At 53.3% G+C, this 18,945-nt stretch overlaps 1 protein-coding gene across 2 annotated transcripts in view; it reads left to right on the top strand.

The window, feature by feature from the left end:
• The window catches only part of Crtc1 (CREB regulated transcription coactivator 1), a 55,846-nt gene that overhangs the window by 9,759 nt on the left and 27,142 nt on the right, over nucleotides 1–18,945 (top strand). For both annotated transcript variants that reach the window (XM_032918473.1, XM_032918472.1), the window contains exon 2: nucleotides 18,400–18,516. In XM_032918473.1, the coding sequence (XP_032774364.1) occupies nucleotides 18,400–18,516 (117 nt within the window). The remainder of the gene's footprint in view (nucleotides 1–18,399; nucleotides 18,517–18,945) is intronic.

The raw sequence follows: 18,945 nt of genomic DNA, 5'->3' as shown, positions 1-18,945 counted from the left end.
TGGCGCCTTTTGATGCGTGAATGTTTATACTTTTTGACAAACTCCAATTCTTGGTTCTGTTTGTTTGTTTGTTTGTTTGTTTTTAATTGCTTGAGTTTAGTGTCATATCCAAGAATGGCTGCCTGCCTCAGAGTTCTGCAGTTTCCAAGATAGTTGCACTTGGGTTCTATCTCAGGTCTTTAGTGTGGATTCTGAACGCTGTCTGTCACATTACTTTCTTTCTGTATGTGTGAGAATGTGATTTTCCCAGAGCCCTTTGCACAAAGGTTTCCCATCCAGTGTTTTGGCACTGGAGTGTTCTCTCCTGTTGGTTCTACACTGGTTGGTGGTTTGATTTGTTTTGTTTGTGGTTTCGAGACAGGGTTTCCCTGGTAAGCTCTGGCTGTCCTGGAACTTGCTCTGTATACCAGGCTGGCCTCGAACGCAGAGATCCACCTCCCTCTGCCTCCTGAGTGCTGGAATTAAAGGTCTGCACCACACCCTCACCCACACCCACACCCCACAGCCCCGTGCCTTTAACTTTTTAAGGCTTGTTTTTTAATAATTATTTGCTGGGGGCATCCACACGTGTAGAAGTCAAAGGATAATTGGAAATGAGTTGTCTGCAATACTTAACATACTTTGGTACAAGGCCACCATCTTATGGGGATGGCCAGTTCATAGCAGGTGCCATCTGCTGTCACAGGGGACAGGCAGGGAGCAGAGCCAGAATAGCGCTGGGCCTTCAGGACTCTCGGGTGTAGCCTTGAAATCAGGATAATGTCTGGGGTGGAGAGCGAGGTATTGCTGTTAGAGGACAGGGGTTTGCTGTATGGGTGACAGAGACTGAGAAACTGGAGTGTGAGGGGCTTGCATCCCTGGGAAGCTGGGTCCCCATATCCTTGCTGCCCTGGACAGACATCTTCGTGCCTGGTAACCTCCCATATGTCTACATTCCCTGTCAGAGGCCTGACCGAGGGCTCATTAGGTCTCATCTGGATGAAGTCACCTTCCATGGCTTGCTCTCTTGTGGTCCTTGCTCGTGGTGTGGCCTGGCCCCTCCAGCAGCACATTCACCCTGTGACCCTAGGTCTTTTGCTCATGCTGTTTCCTGTGTATCTCGCTTAGCTCCTCAGATGGGAGCTCTCTTCCACCTTGTGCCTGTCCAGTCGCTGCAGCCTGCTCTGTGAGCTGTGAGCTTGGCTTCCCGGCTGGGTGCTGTGTGTTCCTCCGCTCCCTGCCCGGCCTCCTAAGAATCAAAGAGGCTGCTGGAGGGTGCCAAGGAGGCCCTGGGCATACACATTGCTCCCTCACGAGAGCTCTAGACAGTTCCCCAGAGCCCCGTGGTCCTTCCACTCGTCCTTCTAATTTAGCAGAGCCATGTTTATCTGTGGTTTGTGTGGGGGCCACTGCACTGTGGTACCCATGTGGAGGAAGTTTGTAGAGTCAGTTCTCTCTTACCTTTCTGTGGGTTCTAGGAATTGGTGGCAAGTTTGGTGACAGGTGTCCCCAACTCCTGAAAAAGCCTATGGTTAGGCCTGGGTCTGACCTGAGCCTGTCCTAGAACCTCTGCAGGTGCTGTCTGCTGCTGGTGAGCCCCCTGCTCGAGCCTGAGCTTGGCCTCCATGCTAGCCTTTGCTCTGTGTGCCATCCTGACCCAGCACAGCAGCCTGCGAGGGAGAGCGAGGGAGAGCTCAGGGTGGGGTTGCAGCCCACTGGGTCTTGGCACTGGCTGGGGCTGACCTGAGCCTGCATCTGCTGGGTCACCTCAGCCCAGGATATAGGGGACCCATTGCTTCCAGTCCCAGAAGTGTTGGTGGGGAGCTAGCTGATAAGGTCCCAGCCATTCCAGACCCAGCATCCAGCCTGGTATGACAGAAGCCAGCTATCCTGATCCATAAGTTAATTCTTAAAAACAATTTAGTCTAGCTGGGGATGGTGGAGCACACCTGCAATCTCAGCACTCGGGAGGGAGGCGGAGGCAGGCAGACCTCCGAGTCTCAGGTAGGCCAGGGCTACACAGAGAGCTGTCTCAAAAAACTAAAACCCAAACCAAAAAATAATCGAGGTGCAAGACAGCTCAGTGAGTAAAGGCCTTTGCTGCCAACTCTAACGACAGGAGTTTGATCCCCAGGACCCACATGGTAGGAGAGAAATGCCCAAGTGGCCTCATCTGTCCCTGTCCCCCTGGCTAAGGATGCTTCAGTCGTGGCTCCTTTAGAAGTGGGCAGGGAAGCCCCAGAAGTTTCCTGTAAACTGTGTGACTGTGTCCCCATCACCAGTGGGGTCCTCTTCCACGTGGACACAGGGCTATGACCGCTTTCCAGTTAAATGGTGCTAGTGTAGGGAAGTCTAGGCTCCTCTGGTCACCCCACTGCAGGAGAACCTGCTGAAGGTTGACCTGAGGGCCCCAGACTCTCTGGTAGGAGCGGCCTCTCACATAGTGGATAGACATCTAGCTTCCATCAGCCCCAGGGCAGGACTGGCTTTGAATCTCATTTTTATATTTGCTAATTTTGATGTCCCTTCTCAAACCTATTTTCTGTGGCATTAAGTACACTTATCCTGCAGTGCAACTGTTAACTTACACCCAGTTCTAGAACACTCCATACCTCTAAAAGGAGAGCTTTTCTCTGTTAGCAGTTGCTTTCATTCCAGCCCATGGCAGCCCCTGATATACTTCCTTGCTCTGAGGATTTGAGTGGATATTTTGCATCCTTGGGATAACACACAATGTGGTCCTATTCTCTGGCTTCTGACATTCCCTGGCTTGTTTTCTAGGTCTGTCTTTGTTATGGTATGTCAGAGCCTCATCCTTTTTCAGGGCTGACCAATATTCCCTCACCCTAGTCTATTCCTAGTCATGCATTGCTGATGGAAACTGGGCTTCCTTTCTTGCCCATTGCCAAGCCACCATGAGCATGTGCTTTGGCGTCTTCTCCTTGTCCTTGGGGATGGGATGCTGGTCATTTTATATTGTATCTGTTGAAGTTCTGAGCAAGCTGGCTTCATTTTAAATAGAACAGAAACCTACTGGTGTTACAAAAAAGAAAAAAGAGCGAGGGCATTGGAGCTGGGTCACACAGCAGTGACAGGATGGGGTGGCCTGCCAGGGTGGGCCTAGAATAAGGCCGTGTAGACATCTGGGTGTCAGAGCAGCAGAGGCTGGGACCAAAGACTGACATTGTCTTGGGAGCCCAAGGAGAGCTCAGGGGTGTGGGAAGGCTTGGGGTGGGGTTGGTGCTGGGCATCTCTTCTTGTGTCTGGTGTGGCCTGTGTGGCTTGAGCTGCCCTCTCTGCCCAGTGTGGATGCTGCCCCACAGCCCTCCATCATCAGCATCATAGGGTTGCCGGCCATGGTGTGCTCAGCAGACGCCAGCAAGGTCCCCCTGGCCAGGTCCTGAGATCTAGAACACACAGGGCCCGTGGAAGTCTGAGTGCGGGGTTCCCCTGGGGTCGCAGCCCCACCCCTAACCCTGAGTTCTTACATAACCCGGCCCAGCACTCCTGAAATGCGGAGCATTCTGGCTATTTTGGGCCATGGTAATGAGGCCATCTCTACTTTGTTTTATCTCCCTGTGGTTTCACCGCCCCTGGGGAAGCCATGAGGAGCCGCAGGCCGGTTTCAGCTGTGACCCCAGTGATGTGGCATAACAGTGTGGGACCACTTTCCAAAGAAGTCCCTTGTGTTGCCAGGGTTGGGGATGTCACCACTTCCTCCACCTGCACCTAGCTGCCCTTACCTGAGCACCTCTCTGAGCCCTGGGCCTGGGCAAGTGGTGCATAGTCTTCATCCTAGCCTTTGTAGGCAGATGCAGGTGGATCACTGAGTTTGAGGCCAGCCTGATCAGGTGTGGTCCAGCTTCAGGGAGCCCCACCCCAATTGGGGCATCGTGTTAGTCTTTCCAACAGGGTTTAACTGCTGCAGAGTTTGGCTCTCTGACATACAAGGACTCACACGTATGTATGCATGCATGCACGTATGCGCACGTGCACACACACACACACACACACACACACACACACACACACACACTGTGTGTGCCAAAGCCGAGCCTTGCAGCCTTTGGGTGCTGAGACAAACCTGGGGACTAAGGCCAGTAGCCACGTGTTCTGGCTCAAGGGGCAAGTCTCTGACCACAGGTCAGCCACTTTGCTTGCTCCAGAGGCCAGGAAACACTTTCCTGCCCTAGCTGGCTGTCAGCACCCTGGGCCAGCATTCCATCCCCACCTCTGACACAGCTGCTGCACCCCCACTACACACACAGCCTTCTGTCCCCCCTCTGATAGAGCTGCCATGCCCCTCTGACACAGCCTGCTGTCCCCCTCCCCCCACTGACACAGCCTGCTGTCCCCCTCCCCCCACTGACACAGCCTGCCATCCCCACCTCTTCTGCCTTTTAGAGCCCCATACCTAATGATGTGCATCTGAAGACCATCTGTCCCAGTAGTGTTCTGCTTATGCAGGTGAAGGTGCCCGGGTTTGGGTTGGTCTTTGGTTGTTTTGTTACACAGGGTTTCAATGTGCAGCCCAAGCTGGCCTGGCTCTCACAGTGATCCCCTGCCTCTGCCTCTGAGTGCTAGGATAAAAGGCATGTGCCACCACACCTGACAGTGCCCACAGTTTTAACTCTTACTTGTATTTTGAAGAGTTTTTCCCCCCTTTTATTTGTTTGTTTTGGAGACGGAGTCTCATGTAGCCCAGGCTGGCCTTGAACTCACTCTGTAGGCAAGAATGTGACCTTAAACTCCTGAACCTCCTTTCTCCACCTACCAAGTGCTAGGATGACAGATGCGCCACCACTACTAGCTTTGAACACGATTCTAGAACACAGCAACCCACACACTGCTGCCAAGGCCACAGTAGCCCTGGTCTCTGTAGTCGGAGGGGATGTGTCTCTCCTCACACCACCGCCTGCACATAGGCCTGTAGCCATCCCCGTTACATACTCTCTCTCTCTCTCTCTCTCTCTCTCTCTCTCTCTCTCTCTCTCTCTCTCTCTTTCTCTGTCTGTCTGTCTGTCTGTCTGTCTGTCTTTCTCTCTCTCTGTCTCTCTCTGTCTCTCTGTCTCTGTCTTTCTCTCTCTGTCTCTGTCTTTTTCTGTCTCTGTCTTTTTCTCTCTGTCTCTGTCTCTCTGTCTGTCTCTCTGTCTCTGTCTTTTTCTCTCTGTCTCTGTCTTTTTCTATCTCTGTCTTTCTCTGTCTTCTGTCTCTCTGTCTTTCTCTCTCTCTCTCTCTCTCTCTCTCTCTCACACACACACACACACACACACACACACACACACACACACACAGAGTTCTGGGTGCCAGAGCTCCAAAGCACTGAATGTTGGAGAGTGGCACAGCCTGTCTCTGAGTCCTGTAGGCAGCTCCATGCCTTGGCTGGAACTCGGGAAGGAGAGAAAGGAGTCTGAGGTGTTTCCTGCTGGGTGGCCATTTGGGGACTGGAAGCTCACAGTGTGTGTCACGGACTGTCAGAGGCCCAGAGCGAAAGGGCAGGTTGGGCATGTGGTGGTGCATGCCTCCATCCCAGCACTCAGGAGGCTGCATGGCACCAGGTCAGAGGCAAGTAAGATGGTACGCGTGTGATCCTAGCAGCAGGAAGCAGGACAACAGGCTCCTTGGAGCTTTCTGGCCAGAATACTTACTCTAGTCAGGGACCTCTAGGCTAGTGAGAGACCCTGTCTTTAGAACGGGGGTGGGGTAGGGGGCAGGCAAGATGGCTGAGCCAGTAAAGTCCCCTGCCACCAAGCCTGCAAACCCGAGCTCTGTCCTGGGATCACAGGTGGAAGGAGAGCACTGACTCCTCCATGTTTTCCTCTGACTTTCCATGCCACCCCCATTAAACAGGTAAGCAAATATAAAAACGATACATAAAGATCCCGGAGGGGACATGGAAAGACATGTGTCCCTGTGGCTCCTGTGGGCGCATGCACTTCACAACTAACTTGGCAGACGGTGCTAGAGGAGCAGCACAAGCCGACCTGTGCACATCGGGCCAACCTGAATCCACACAGAAAGGCTTGTTCACGTCGCAGCAGCTCTGCTTGTGATCTCCTAGGCACTGGTTCTGGGGTTGGAGCCCGTCAGAAAGAAGGCTCGGCTCTGAAGACTTGGCCCTAATTTTTCCTGGACCCGAACAAGTCTATTGTCCCATCTTCCGCTGATGGCCAACTGCCTCTTTCTGCTCAGTCTGGCCATGACTGGGCCCTCCTATGTCCCAGCAACCTCCACAGAGACCTTCTAGAAAATTCTGCATCTTCAGAGAGGCTACCCAGCTTCCTCTCAACCCCACTGCCCACATCCTCCTGTGGCCCATGCCAGTACCCCAAAAGGAAAAAAACAAAACAAAACCAAAAACCAAAAAAACCTCCTGCCAGGTTGGGGATTTAGCTCAGTGGTAAAGCGCTTGCCTAGGAAGCGCAAGGCCCTGGGTTCGGTCCCCAGCTCAAAAAAAAAAAAAAGAAAAGAAAAAAAAAACTGCTGTCAGGCATAGTAATGTACACCTGTCACCCCAGCACTCAGGAAGTGAATGCAGGAGAATTAGGAATTCAGAGTCAGCATGGGCTATATGAGACCTTGCTTCCAGGCCTGCAAGGAAAGCTTTCTCCCAAAACGAGGTGGGTGTCTCTTAAGGAATTAAACTCGATGCTGACATCTGGCCTCCACATACAAGCACACTCTTGCACATGCATGATGTCATCTTAGCACTAAGGCCTGCACAAGTTCACGATCATCCACAGCACAAAGCTAGTCTATAGCCAGAGAGCCTCAGTTCCTTAGGGTCTAGCCTATATCAGCTCCCTGAGTCCACAGCCCTCCAGGCCCTCAACGCCCCTGGTCTGGTCATGGTCTAGCTCACCCTCCTGGCCCCTGTATGCTGGCCACCCTTGGGAGCCAGGCTGGCCAGGCCCTGGTACCCACTCCACTCACTCTGCACCTTATACTCTACCCTGCTCTTGCTTGTCCAACCTTCCTCCTTGCACATCTCCCAGGGGTCCCCTTGGCCTGTGTCCTGTGACTCTCTGTTACACTCTGGGCCTCTGCTGAGCTCATGTCACAATGACATGAGGTCATGGATGTGGGCTTGCCATGCAGCACAAGGCCCAATCCTCTATCTGCCCTTGCTTGTGACTTTGACCATCCTGTCATCCCTTGGCTTCTGGCCACATCCCTCTCCTTAAGTCCAGGCCTCATGTTTCAGACCTTTAGCTGACTCCGAGGAGACCCCAGGTTTAATGCAGTTGCCTTTGAGGTTTGGGTGGGTGCGTGTTTGTTGGTAGGGCACAATTTTGTTTAGTGCGGGGGAGGGCAGTCCTTATGCCTGTTCACCCTAGAAACATGTAACTAGAAACCCTGTGTGCTCACCTGCCCCACAGCCTCCTGCATGACTAGGGGCATGACTGAAGCACAGTGCCAAAACCCAGAGATCGTCCCATACTTACCAGCCCGCAGGTCCCAGCCCAGCCAGGAGCAGGTGACAGCTGATCAGGCCCTCACCTCAGCACAGAAGAGCCCAGGCTGAGAAGCCCCTGCAGAACCATACTATGCTGTGCGCTCACACAGAGGACCTGGCATCTCTAGTCTTAACAGGCTGTGGGTGCTGCATCCCTGAGGACTTGGGGCATGTCATGTGGGTATTCTAGGCTTTCCACGTTATCATTGTTTTCGCAGACAGGATCTCATGTAACCCAGGCTGACCTCAAGCAGTCTGTAAAACCAAGGACAACCTTAAATCCCTGATCTATCTGCCTCCATCTCCTGAAATACAGGCTTGTGCCACCACACCTGCTGTATGTGGTGCTAGGAATAGAACCCAGGGCTTTGTGCGTGCTTGACAAGTACCCTGCCCACTGAGCTGCAAGCACTCTGCCTACTGAGCTCATCTCCAGTCTGTAGTACAACTGGTTTTATTGTTTGGTTTGGTTTGGTTTTTTTGTTTTTCGAGACAAGAGTTTCTCCGTGTAGCCCTGGCTGTCCTGGAACACTCTCTGTTGACCAGGCTGGCCTCAAACTCACAGAGACCCACCTGCCTCTGCCTCCACAGTGCTGGGATTAAAGGTGTGCACCCCAACACCTGGCCCCAGTACAACTGTTAGTCTTCACATAGTGCTCTAACCAGAATGGTGACAAGACACCCTCCATTGACTCATGGGACAGGCTGGCTCTTAACAGAGGCTCCTTCTTGACCTGCAGCCCCTTGGTGCCTCAGTCTCCTTACTGGAACCTGAGGACTCAGAACTGTCTTCCCTTTGTAAGACCCCACTCAGGAATTGGCACTCAGCCAGAGGGCTGGGGTACCCTGTGGAGGAAGGAGGGCCCCACAAAAACAGCTGTTCTGCACAGACCCCAAGGGACCCGTCACAGCTCTGGGCCCAAGTGCATGTGTCCAACCTCCACCACTGTCTGGAGGAACAGCCGGCGCCGCCCGCCACAGGCCGTTCCTTCCCGGGTCTGGAAATTTGGCAACGGCTGCAGAGCCTGATTAAAGGCATTCCGAGGCTCCACCGTGCTGTGTACTCCAGTCTGTGTTTATAGTGGGCTGCAGGGATGGGGGAGGCAGGAGGCCCACCGGGGGCTGTGGTGACTCAGCCTGGAATCTACGTGCCTGTGTCCTCCTCCATTTATTCTGTCAACCTGGACAGTGTTCCCTCCTGGGGGCAAAGTGTCCTCAGTGGGCCAGGTCATCCTGGTGACCCAGCAGGACCTCAACAACATCACAGCAGATGAGAGATGTGAGCCCAAATGAGTCAGGCATGGTGGCTTATTATTCCCTGCGCTCAGAGGCAGGCAGATCTCTGAGTTCGAAGCCAGCCCAGTCTACATATTGAGTTCTAGGATAGCCAGAGCCACCTAGTAAGACCCTGTCTCAAAAATAAAACAATTTTTTAATTAAAAAAAAAACCCAACAACCCAAATGTAAGAGTTGGAACCTTTGGCTCCTTCAGAATCAAAAGTGAAGACCAGCTGGGTACTAGTGCATGCCGGTCACCCCAGCACTGGAGGCTGCAGCAGGGGCTCAGAGCCGGCCTGGGTTATAGGACCCCGGCTTAAAAAGGGTCTGCTGCGGGGTTGGGGATTTAGCTCAGTGGTAGAGCACTTGCCTAGCAAGTGCAAGGCCCTGGGTTCGGTCCCCAGCTCGAAAAAAAAAAGAAAAAAAAAAAAAAAAAAAGGGTCTGCTGCTCTGCCTAGACCTGAGCTTGGTTCCCAGCACTTCAGGGGGCTCAGGGGATCCGACACCTCTGGCCTTGTGTGCTCCTGTTAACAGGTCTCTCTCTCTCTCTCTCTCTCTCTCTCTCTCTCTCTCTCTCTCTCTCTCTGTGTGCAATTTGAATAAAATCATAAAAATAAAAGTTGAGCATAGTGGTTGGTGCACACTTGTAGCCCCACTGTTCAAGACGCAGCGGCAGGAGGATTGCTTTGCATCTGAGGTCCTGTCAAGGCAGAACACTTGTCTAGTGTGCTTCTAGGCTTAGGCTTCACCCAAGCACTGCGAAAACAAAGAGACCCAAAAAGGAACAAGTGTTGGGGAGGAGGTGAGGCTGGAAGCTTCGAGCTTGTGGGGGTTTGACACATGCAGCTGTTGGGGAAGACGCCACAGCCAGGGACCCAGAACTGCCAGGCAGTACCGCTGCTCCCCTCCCTGGGAGCTCCCTCCCTGGTGTGCAGCACAACTCCCACTCCCTCTCCCAGGTGTACACTAGGATTGGCAGGCAGGGGCTCCAGCGCACACTTGCACACTTAGGTTCCCAGATTAGTCCCAACCATCGGAAGATGGGAAAACATGCCTGTGTCAATCATCCGAGGAATAAATAAACAGTAACATCCATCGTGTGCCCATCCGGGGGCATGCAGTGGGCCAGATGGACCCCAGACAGACAGGACATGACAGAAGCCAGACGTGAAAGGCCACATCCTGCATAGCTGGGGCTGAGAAATGTCTAGAACATCTAGAGAGATGGGAAGCAGAGTCAAGGCTGCTAGGATGAGGAGGGACTGGCCTCAGTGCAGTTGGCCATCCCAGGGCCCCTCGCACACTGTCCCTAGTGGTACCAGGCTGTCCCTGTAGGAGTGGCATTCTTACACCTGTCAGTCTCTTGCCACTGCCACACTTCAGCCTCTAGAGGTCTAGGTCACTGGACTGTGCTTGGATGTGTCTCAGGGCGTGTAAGGCAGGTAAGAACGCATCCTGGCACTTTGGCTGAGGACACTTTCCTGTAGACTCTCAAGGGAGCAGAGAAGGAGTTTGAGGGTCACTGGGGTGAGTGCATGTGAGGTCGCTGCTTGTCCCCAAGCCCTGGTGAGCATGATAGGCCCCTGGCTTCAGCCCCCAGTGGCTTGTGTGGGTCTTGACTCCCATCCACAGCAGGGAGGGAAGAATCGGGAGGTCAGGTCTTGGATAACATAGGATCACAGGGCATCTCCCCACCTTGTGACAGGCCTCATTGAGAAACGTGGGAGTGGATTGGATGGAAGGGTACAGCGCTTGTCCCCATCTCCCTTGCCACCCTGGAGCCCTCCCTTCGCAGTGTTGGGAATTGTTTGTAGCAAGCCAGTCCTTGTTGCCTAGTGGCTGGTTCTGCTCCACCTAGGGCTGGTTGAGCTGGGATCCCTGTGTGGGGTGGAGATGTGCAACAGCCTGTTCTGAATCTGAGGGCTTAGCTGTAGGGAGCAGATGGTGCCTCTCGGGGAGAGCTTAGGGACGTGGGTGGTGACAGGGCTGGGGCAGCATGGGCAGGGGAGGCAGTCAAGGTGTCCAGTGCAGTAGGGGAGGAGTCTCAGTTTCTATGTGGGCGTGGCTTCTGTGCTGCCTTAGGTCCCTGGTCTCCCCTCCTTGCTCATTCTGCCCCAGGGCTTTTGTACCTGCCCTCCTGCACTTCAGCAGTTCCTCCAACCTACCCTGAGCTTGCTGCCTCCTAGGGTGCTTTCAGTCCAGGGAGGTTGGCGCTCCTTCTCAGAACATGAGTAGGTGGCCCTATTCCAGGGTCCTCTGCCCTTGGCCTTCTGCATCTGTGCTCAGAGGCTGCAGGGCCCAAGGGTGTGGACCCCAGGACTGTGTGCTGTCAGACACTCCTGGGTGCCTGCTGTCTTAGCACTGGGAAGGCCATGGTTAGTCCGTGAGCCTTGTTCCCCATTCCATCCCTCAGCAGAGGGGCAGCTGCTCTGTCTAGACACAGAACCTGTGTCCCACCTGAGTCCCCGAGACCTGCCCTTCTGGATAGCCCTGCAAGCGCTTTTCTAGCTGCTTGCCTGCATACCCAAGCCCTGCTTCTCTTCCAGGTTCTATTCCTGGCTACCACTCCTGACAGTGTGGCAGGAGATAGCCCTCAGTTAAGGAGGGTCAGATGGTAACTGAGGAAGGGAGAATTCCATGGAATTCTAGGTGGCCGCCACAGTGATCAATCCCTTGCTGGTTTCTGTGCAGAGGTCCTGAGGTAGCTGCTCCTGGCTTATCTGCTAGAAGGGCTGTGAGGTTGAGGAGAGCAGAGGGCCAGGCCAGCACAGAGGAAAGCGGAGGCATGCAGAGAACACTTATCCCTTTCCTGGTCTCCCCTCCTACTCCGATCCACTATAGTGTCTGCATAGGACAGAGCCCCAGTGTCAGCTGGCCTGTTCCCTTTAATCTCTTTACAAGGCCAGTCTGTTGCCATGGTGACTTCAGGCAGTCCTGGCCTGCCCAAGGCCACTCCATCTGAACATTGAAGCCTGCCAGGTCCCATCCCCAGGACTTACCATAGTGGCTCTGCACAAGGCCAGAGGTGGCTTTTTAATGATGCTCTGGCCAGCCCACCCCAAGGACATTAGCCAGAGGGATGCCCCCACTGAGCGGCCCACCTGGGGAGGTGCTCCATCTGCAGTGGGAGGGTGTCCCCTTGGAGCCTGGGGAACCTGGGCCCCAGTCTGTAGAATAATCCTCCATGCTTAGCTACCTCCCTGCTAGGCTTGCCGTGTCCATCAGGAGTAGATTGTGTCTCCCTAGCAGTGTGCCCTCATGCTCCAGAGGCAGGGACTGTGACCTCGTGCAGAAATAGTCTTTAATTAAGGGCTGGAGAGATGGTGCAGGACTTAGGAGTTGGAAGTTACTGTTCTGCAGAGAACCTGGGTGCCTTCAGGCTCCAGGTTGTCCAGCGCCCCCTTCTGGTATCTCTAGACATGTGCACATGCCTACACACAGACACCCACCCATGTAATTAAAAATAAAATACATGGTGTTTTTATTTTGTTTTGTTTTTGAGACAGGGTTTCTCTGTGTCTCTGTGGCTGTCCTGGAACTCACTCTGTAGACCAGGGTGACCTCTGTCTCATAGACCAGCCTGCCTCTGCCTCTTAAGTGCTGGTATTAAAGCCATGCACAACTACAGCTGGCTAAATTATATGTTTTATAATATAGTCTCAAGGTGAGTCCTGGGCTAAGGTGAGAGTCAAATCTCAGGGCTGATTCAGCACCCCTTGGTGTCGTTTGGGTTGGGTGTCAGGAGCTCTATGGACACAAAACCCCAGTGCTCAGGTCGCTCTCTGATGGGGGTGCTATTGGAGTCTCTGCTAATTCTTCTGGAAACTTCTCCACAGAACTTGAAACACCTGTGTAGGCTTCAATCTTTCAAAACCTACTTTTAATAAGAGTTCTGAAATGCTTTAACCTCCCTTCTAGCCCACCACCCTCCAGAGGTAGTGGAAAGGAAAGGCTATTAGGACATGGGGGAAGTGGACCTGTTTAGAAATAGTTCCTTGGGGCGATTTCAATCTCCAATTGTCAGGATGTCAGGTGACTAATTCAGTAGTCAGGAGAGCAAACACGAATCAGCAGTGGTGGCATGACCCAGCAGGAACAGCCAGGCCTCTGCTGAATCAGCACAAGTCAGCTGGAGCCACCAGGACCACAGGGATACCAGAAGTTCCTGCTGTGCCTCTCTGAATGAAGCGAAGCTCGGCAAAGATGAAGACGTGAGAAGAATGAAGCACTGTAAAGCCAGCTATGGAAGCCACCATCACTGTCCATTGGGTCCTATTTATACTCCCCAGACATCACGTGTCTTCCCATGGGTCTTATCTCATCAAATCACCACATGAGTCTGTATCAGCTGACATCAATCTGCCAATCTCCCCAAATCTGAGTCAGGTGCGAAGTGGAAACTTAGGGTTTCTTTGGAAAGTCAATTGTGTTGGATGGAGTTTTGCTGGAGCAGACATGTGACACAGACACAGGTAAAAGATGTTTTGCAAAAACAAACACATGGAAGGACACCAGATGTTAAGAAGGACCCAACAGGGGGTTGGGGATTTAGCTCAGCGGGTAGAGCGAGCGCTTGCCTAGTGAGCGCAAGGCCCTGGGTTCGGTCTCCAGCTCCAGAAAAAAAAAAAAAAAGAAGGACCCAACAGGGGTTGGGGATTTAGCTCAGTGGTAGAGCGCTTAGCAATAGACCCAATAGACACAGATGACACTGGATGGTATTGGCACGCCTTGCCAGTCCTTAATTGCCATGTTTGTCCTGACTTCATAGAAAGAAAAGCACCAAAAAACTTCTGGTGCTTTTCTGGTGGCTTTTTGTTGTTCCCTCGGATTTGAGGAGCTGATACAGATTAACATGAGAGACTCACATGGCGATTTGATGAGGCTATAACTTTAACTTTTTAATCGTATTTTTAATGATGGTTTTTAAATGTTTTAACCTCTTTTTAGCCCACTACACATTAAAGGTAGTGGAAAAGAGAGGATAGTGGGGAAGTGGACTTGTTTAGAAAGGTTTTTTTGGAGCAACTCCAGTTTATGTTATCTGGAAATTGGCAGTTCAGATCACAGGTTAGCCGTGGCAGCTCGATCCACTTGTAAACATCTCATGGAAATACTGGGTCAGCAGCAGCGGTGGCACAACCTAACAGGAACTGCCTGGCCTCAGCCTCAGCTCCAGTCAGCAGGAGGGACCAGGAGGAATGTCAGGAGAAGTTTGCAACTATGCCTCTCTCAGGGAAGCGAAGATCAGTGGAGATGTGAGACCCACAAGCGTTGCACAGCTAGCTCTATAAGCAAGCCAAGCTCAGCCTCCGTCACTGTCCATCGAGTCCTCCAAACATCACGTGTCCTCCAAGGGCCTTACCTCAGCATGTGTCTTGCCTCAGCTGACAGCACCCTGCCAATCAGTCGGAGTTCACAGAAGTGGCACGAAACTGCAACACACCACCAGACGGACTTTCCAAAGAACCCTTAAGTTTCCACTTCAATTTGCCCTAAGCTGAAGGGGCTCAGGGAACACCCAGAGATGCTCCATCTAGCTGCCACCCCTGCAGATGCCTTGTCTGGAGACACGCCCAGCATGGCCACAGTGTGAGGTGGACTGCTTCTCCACCCATCAACTTTTTGGGGCCAGCCGTTGTCTTACCACAGGACAGCAGTATGAGTATGTCAGGGACACTTCCCACCCTGACTCCAGTGGTTAGGCACGGCTTTGAAGATCAGCAGCTGTTTGGAAGGATCCAAGGCTGCAGCCAGCAGACAGGAGTGAGGCCAGGCTTGCAGGTTCTGCTTACCTGTCCTGGTTCTGAATACAACAGCTACTGGTAGACCAGGTCTAGGGACATGTGCTGCAGACTGGCTCTCCGAGACCAGCTCATGGCAAGGGTTGCCAAGGGCCGTGGAGTTGAAAGCAAGCCACTGGTGAGGTCCCATCTGTTTTCTCTGGTGGCACTCACCTGTAATCTCAGGACTCAGGCTGAGACAGGAGGATTGCCAGCAATGGGTGAAGTAGAAGGGAGCAGGCTGAAGCAAACATGTGAGTGCCTGCTTACTGTCCATTTAGGTGGGCTCTCTGAATCACGGAGAAGGTAGACCTCGGGGTCCTGACTTGAGCCCTGGGCTTGACCCACAGGACCTGAGCCAGAAGGCTGTGGTGTGACCTCCTGTTAGCAGCTGTGAGGGTGGAGAGGGGACGTGCATGACAGGTGTGGGCCCTGAGCTCTGCCCCAGGCAGCCAGGAGTTGCTGAAGCTTCTGGAAGGTCCCTCAAAGAGCCAGTGCCTACATGGCATCCACTCATGTCAAGGTGGCCAGTGTGGCCTGAAGATCAGGCACTTTAGATCAGTGGTCCTCAACCTTCATAACGATGCAGATCTTTAATACAGTTCCTCCTGTTTTGGTGACCCCAACCGTAAGATTGTTTCATTGCTTCAGTACTTTTGCTGCTGTTGTGAGTTATAATGTAAACGAGATCTGATATGCGATCCCCGTGAAAGGGTTGTTGGTCCTCAAAGGGTTAAGCACCACTGCTTAGATGCAGGGTAGCTTCAGGAGGGCTGATGGACTATCCTAGGTGGGCACCGCAAGTGAGAACAAGACTCACTCCCCACTCCTCACATTTATTTACCCGTGTGCTTGTTCACTCATGGCCATTCATTCATTCATGAACTCATTCATTCATGCACATGCTCCCTCACCCGTGTGAGTCTGGCTCATCAGCGGATAACATGTCAGTGTCCTCTGGAGACAAGTCCTGCGTCCTCAGGAAGCACTGCATTGTAGGAGACATGGGGCAGACCTTTCAATTGTCCCAACCCCATGGCATCAAATGAGCATGGTCAGCCTGCCGGGACAAGTATATGCCAGCACAGCCATTCTACCAGGGCATCTGGGTTCTGGTTGGAGCTCAATCTTTCCAACTAAGTAGCCACCGTCATGGTTGGCTTCAGTGTCCAGAGTCTAGCTTCCTCAGAAGTCAGGCTAAGGTCAGGTTGCCTTGAAGCCCCAGGTACACAGTGACAGTCCTCAAAAAAACTTTATGTATCCATCCACACATCCATCCATCCGTCTGTCCACCCAGCCATCGTGTGTGAAAGCTGTGCGTTCTGGGTTCAGAGCCAGCCTGGTCAGCAGTGGATCCACCAGCTTGCATAGCCTACCTTTCATCCTTGTCGCAGAGACCAAGTCTTGATAACAAGCGTTGGGTGCTCACAGCAGATTAGAGGAGCAGCAGGAAGGTCAACCCCTGAGAGGTGCTACCCCATCCACCATCTCTCACGCACCTGCACTTTGAGTTTCTTGTACCATAGCCAGCCCGTCGGTGCTGGTCTCTGAGGCTCTTAGGTGACTTGGCACACTGGTGTTGGGTTGGTGAGCTTTTCCTGGTGTCATTGCTCTTGATGTAAAGGAGGGTTATGGTGCTTCCCATCACTGTGGAGAGGGCCTGGCCTTGACCTGCTGTCCAGTTCACAGTCAGACTACCAGATTTCCCATGGAGCTTAAACTAACAGAAATCCTCCACTCCTCTATTGAGTTGCCTTAAATTTTCCTGCTTCCTACAGCTGTTAGGGTCTCGTGTAGCCAAGACTGGCTGTCCTGCCTGGTTTTATGTCAACTTGACCCAAGCTGCAGTCATTAGAGAGTAGGATGAGTGAGGAGGCAGTTGAGAAAAATACCTCCATAGACTGGGCTGTAGGCAAGCCTGTAGGGCATTTCCTTAGTTAGTGATCAAGCGGGGAGGACCCAGCCCATGGTGGGTGGGGCCATCCCTGGGCTGGTGGTCATGGGTTCTATAGGAAAGCAGGCTGAGCAAGCCATGAGGAACAAGCCAGTAAGCAGCACCCTCCACACCCTCTGCATCAGCTTCTGCCTCAGGTTCCTGCCCTATGAGTTCCTGACTCCTTCAGTGATGAACAATGATATGGAAGTGTGAGCTGAATAAACCCTTTCCTCTCCAATGTGATTTTGGTCATGGTGCTTCATGGCAGCAATGGTAACTTAAGACACTGGCCTTGACCTCCTGCCCTTCCCGAGTGCTAGGATGACAGGTGTGAATTGTGACCTGCCACAGTTGTATGCTGTCAGGGCAGACATGCTGAAGGCCCTGGAGACGAGGGGTACAGGCCAGACCTCTGTTTCCTGTGCAGCTCTGTGTGCCACCCAAGATGAGCTTGGCTGCCCTGGGGATGGTGGAGTCCCCGCCACACCAGCCTGAATGCAGAGCGGCTGCAGGGCCCGGGGTGCTGAGCAAGGCGGGTGGGCTCAGGGACAGTGCAGGACATCAAGGTTTGTGCGGTCAGGCCTGGGAGCCCTGAGTGTCTTACTGGTCAGACCCAGTTCTGAGGTTTGCCCCCAAACACTAGGCTTCCTTTGTCCCCACACATAGCAGTGAGCCCAGTGGCCCTGGTATGCACCGCCCTGATCCCCAGTCTCTAAGAACGTGTGGCTCTGTACATCCAGGAGAAGCATTTGTGGGCACACATACTGTGCACTGTCATTCCTGTCAGCACGGGGCTGGTAGAACCCAGACTCACCTGTGTGTGAGACCCACACAGCCCTAAACAAGGAGGGCAAAAGGCACTGCGTGGACCTCACCCCGAGAAGCACCCCAAGCATCTGGCTTGGTTTGTAGTTTTAATTACAGTTACTGTTGGGTGGAATCCACATAGAGTGTATGTTGGGGTCTGAGGACGAGTTGCAGGAGTCAGCTCTCTGGGACTCCAGGATTGAACTCATGTCCTCAAGTTTGGTAGGAAGTTTTCGGCTGAGCTGCTTCCCCAGCCCCTTTCTATATTTCATAGCTGCTGGGAGACTCAGTGGGGAGCCTTGGGTGGGACCAGCTGGTATCCACTGAGAACACAGGGCTCTCCCAGTACAGACCCAGAGAGGTACCTAGGAACCAGGCCCGTTCATCTTCCTCTGGCCTCCACTGACGCTCGCAGGAAACAGCTGTTTACCTGGGCGAGGTGCTTGGCCAGGCATGCAGCCAGTTGGGCTCTGCTTCCCCCTCCAGTGTCCAAGGCCTCCCCAGGAAGCAGGGCTGGTGTGGAAGAGAGGTGGGAAGGCTGGGCTGCCAGGAGTTGTTTGTGAGACCTGAGAACCAGCCCCTGTTGTGTACACAGTGCTGGACCCTAGCAACCACCAGGCCCTGCCGGAGTAGACAACACCAGACAGCAAGATCCTGTGGGACAGAGCACACTGAGTAGGCACTGAGGACCCTGGTCAATGAGGGTCCTGGGCCATTCCCCCAGATTAAACATCTTCCATTGTCCCTACCATTCCAAGGTGTCAACTCGGAGTCCCAAGGAGCTGGGGGGCTGACTTAGACTTAGTCTGGATCCCCAAGTGCTTAGGGCACCAGGCAGCTGCCCAGGCCCTGTGGCAATGGGGCACACAGTAAATCTATGATCAGTTTCCCACCATTGAAAGAGGCTCCCCAATGGCTAGCACATCCATGGTCCCTGCCAGGCCTCCCCAGGTCTCCAGGGAGTGAGCCAGGCAGCCGGCTCCACAAGTTCATGATTAGGAGCTCCTCAGGATGCACTGGGATTTGCCTTTTGTAAGCCTCAGTCAAAAGGACATTGTAGTCCCTGAATCCCACCAGCTAAATCCTCTGGGTACTACTCCATGGGGCATACTGAGAACATGTCCCCTTCTGCATGGTGACCGCTGGTGGCTTTGCTTTTCCAGCTTCAACTGCAGAAGTCGCAGTACCTCCAACTGGGCCCCAGCCGTGGTCAGTACTATGGCGGGTCCCTGCCCAACGTGAACCAGATTGGAAGTAGCAGCATGGACCTCTCCTTCCAGGTGAGCCCCCATTCTCCTGGCTCTGCGCCCCTCCTAGGTGATACTCCAGGTCTTCCTGTTTCAGTGGTGTCCCACTCTGGGGCCTCCTTCAGCTACAGACTCCAGGGACAACTGGTTGGCTCACAGAAGATGGGCCATGTCCCCCAAATTAAGCATGTGCCATTGTCCCCTGAAATTCACAGAGGCCAGCTTCCCACTCTTAAACACTCCTCTTGTCTCCTGGGGCCCAGGAGAGGGGAGCAGCCCAGCCAGTTTCCCTGAGCTGCAGACTCCTGGAGTCAGCACACACCATCAGCACCCCCCAACCTCCCCCCTTCCCCAGCCACTCACAGCACTCAGCAGCTGCTGCACCTGCCAGCAGGCTGGGAGGCCCTGAGAAGAGCTCAGGGCCTTGGGGGCTTGGCTCCAGCCGCCTCACTGATCTGCAAG

The sequence above is a fragment of the Rattus rattus genome, chromosome 13 (genome assembly GCF_011064425.1).
Source record: "Rattus rattus isolate New Zealand chromosome 13, Rrattus_CSIRO_v1, whole genome shotgun sequence".
NCBI lineage: Eukaryota > Metazoa > Chordata > Mammalia > Rodentia > Muridae > Rattus > Rattus rattus.
The sequence above is the reverse complement of the archived record's forward strand: the minus strand, read 5'-3'. Positions and strand labels throughout refer to the sequence as shown.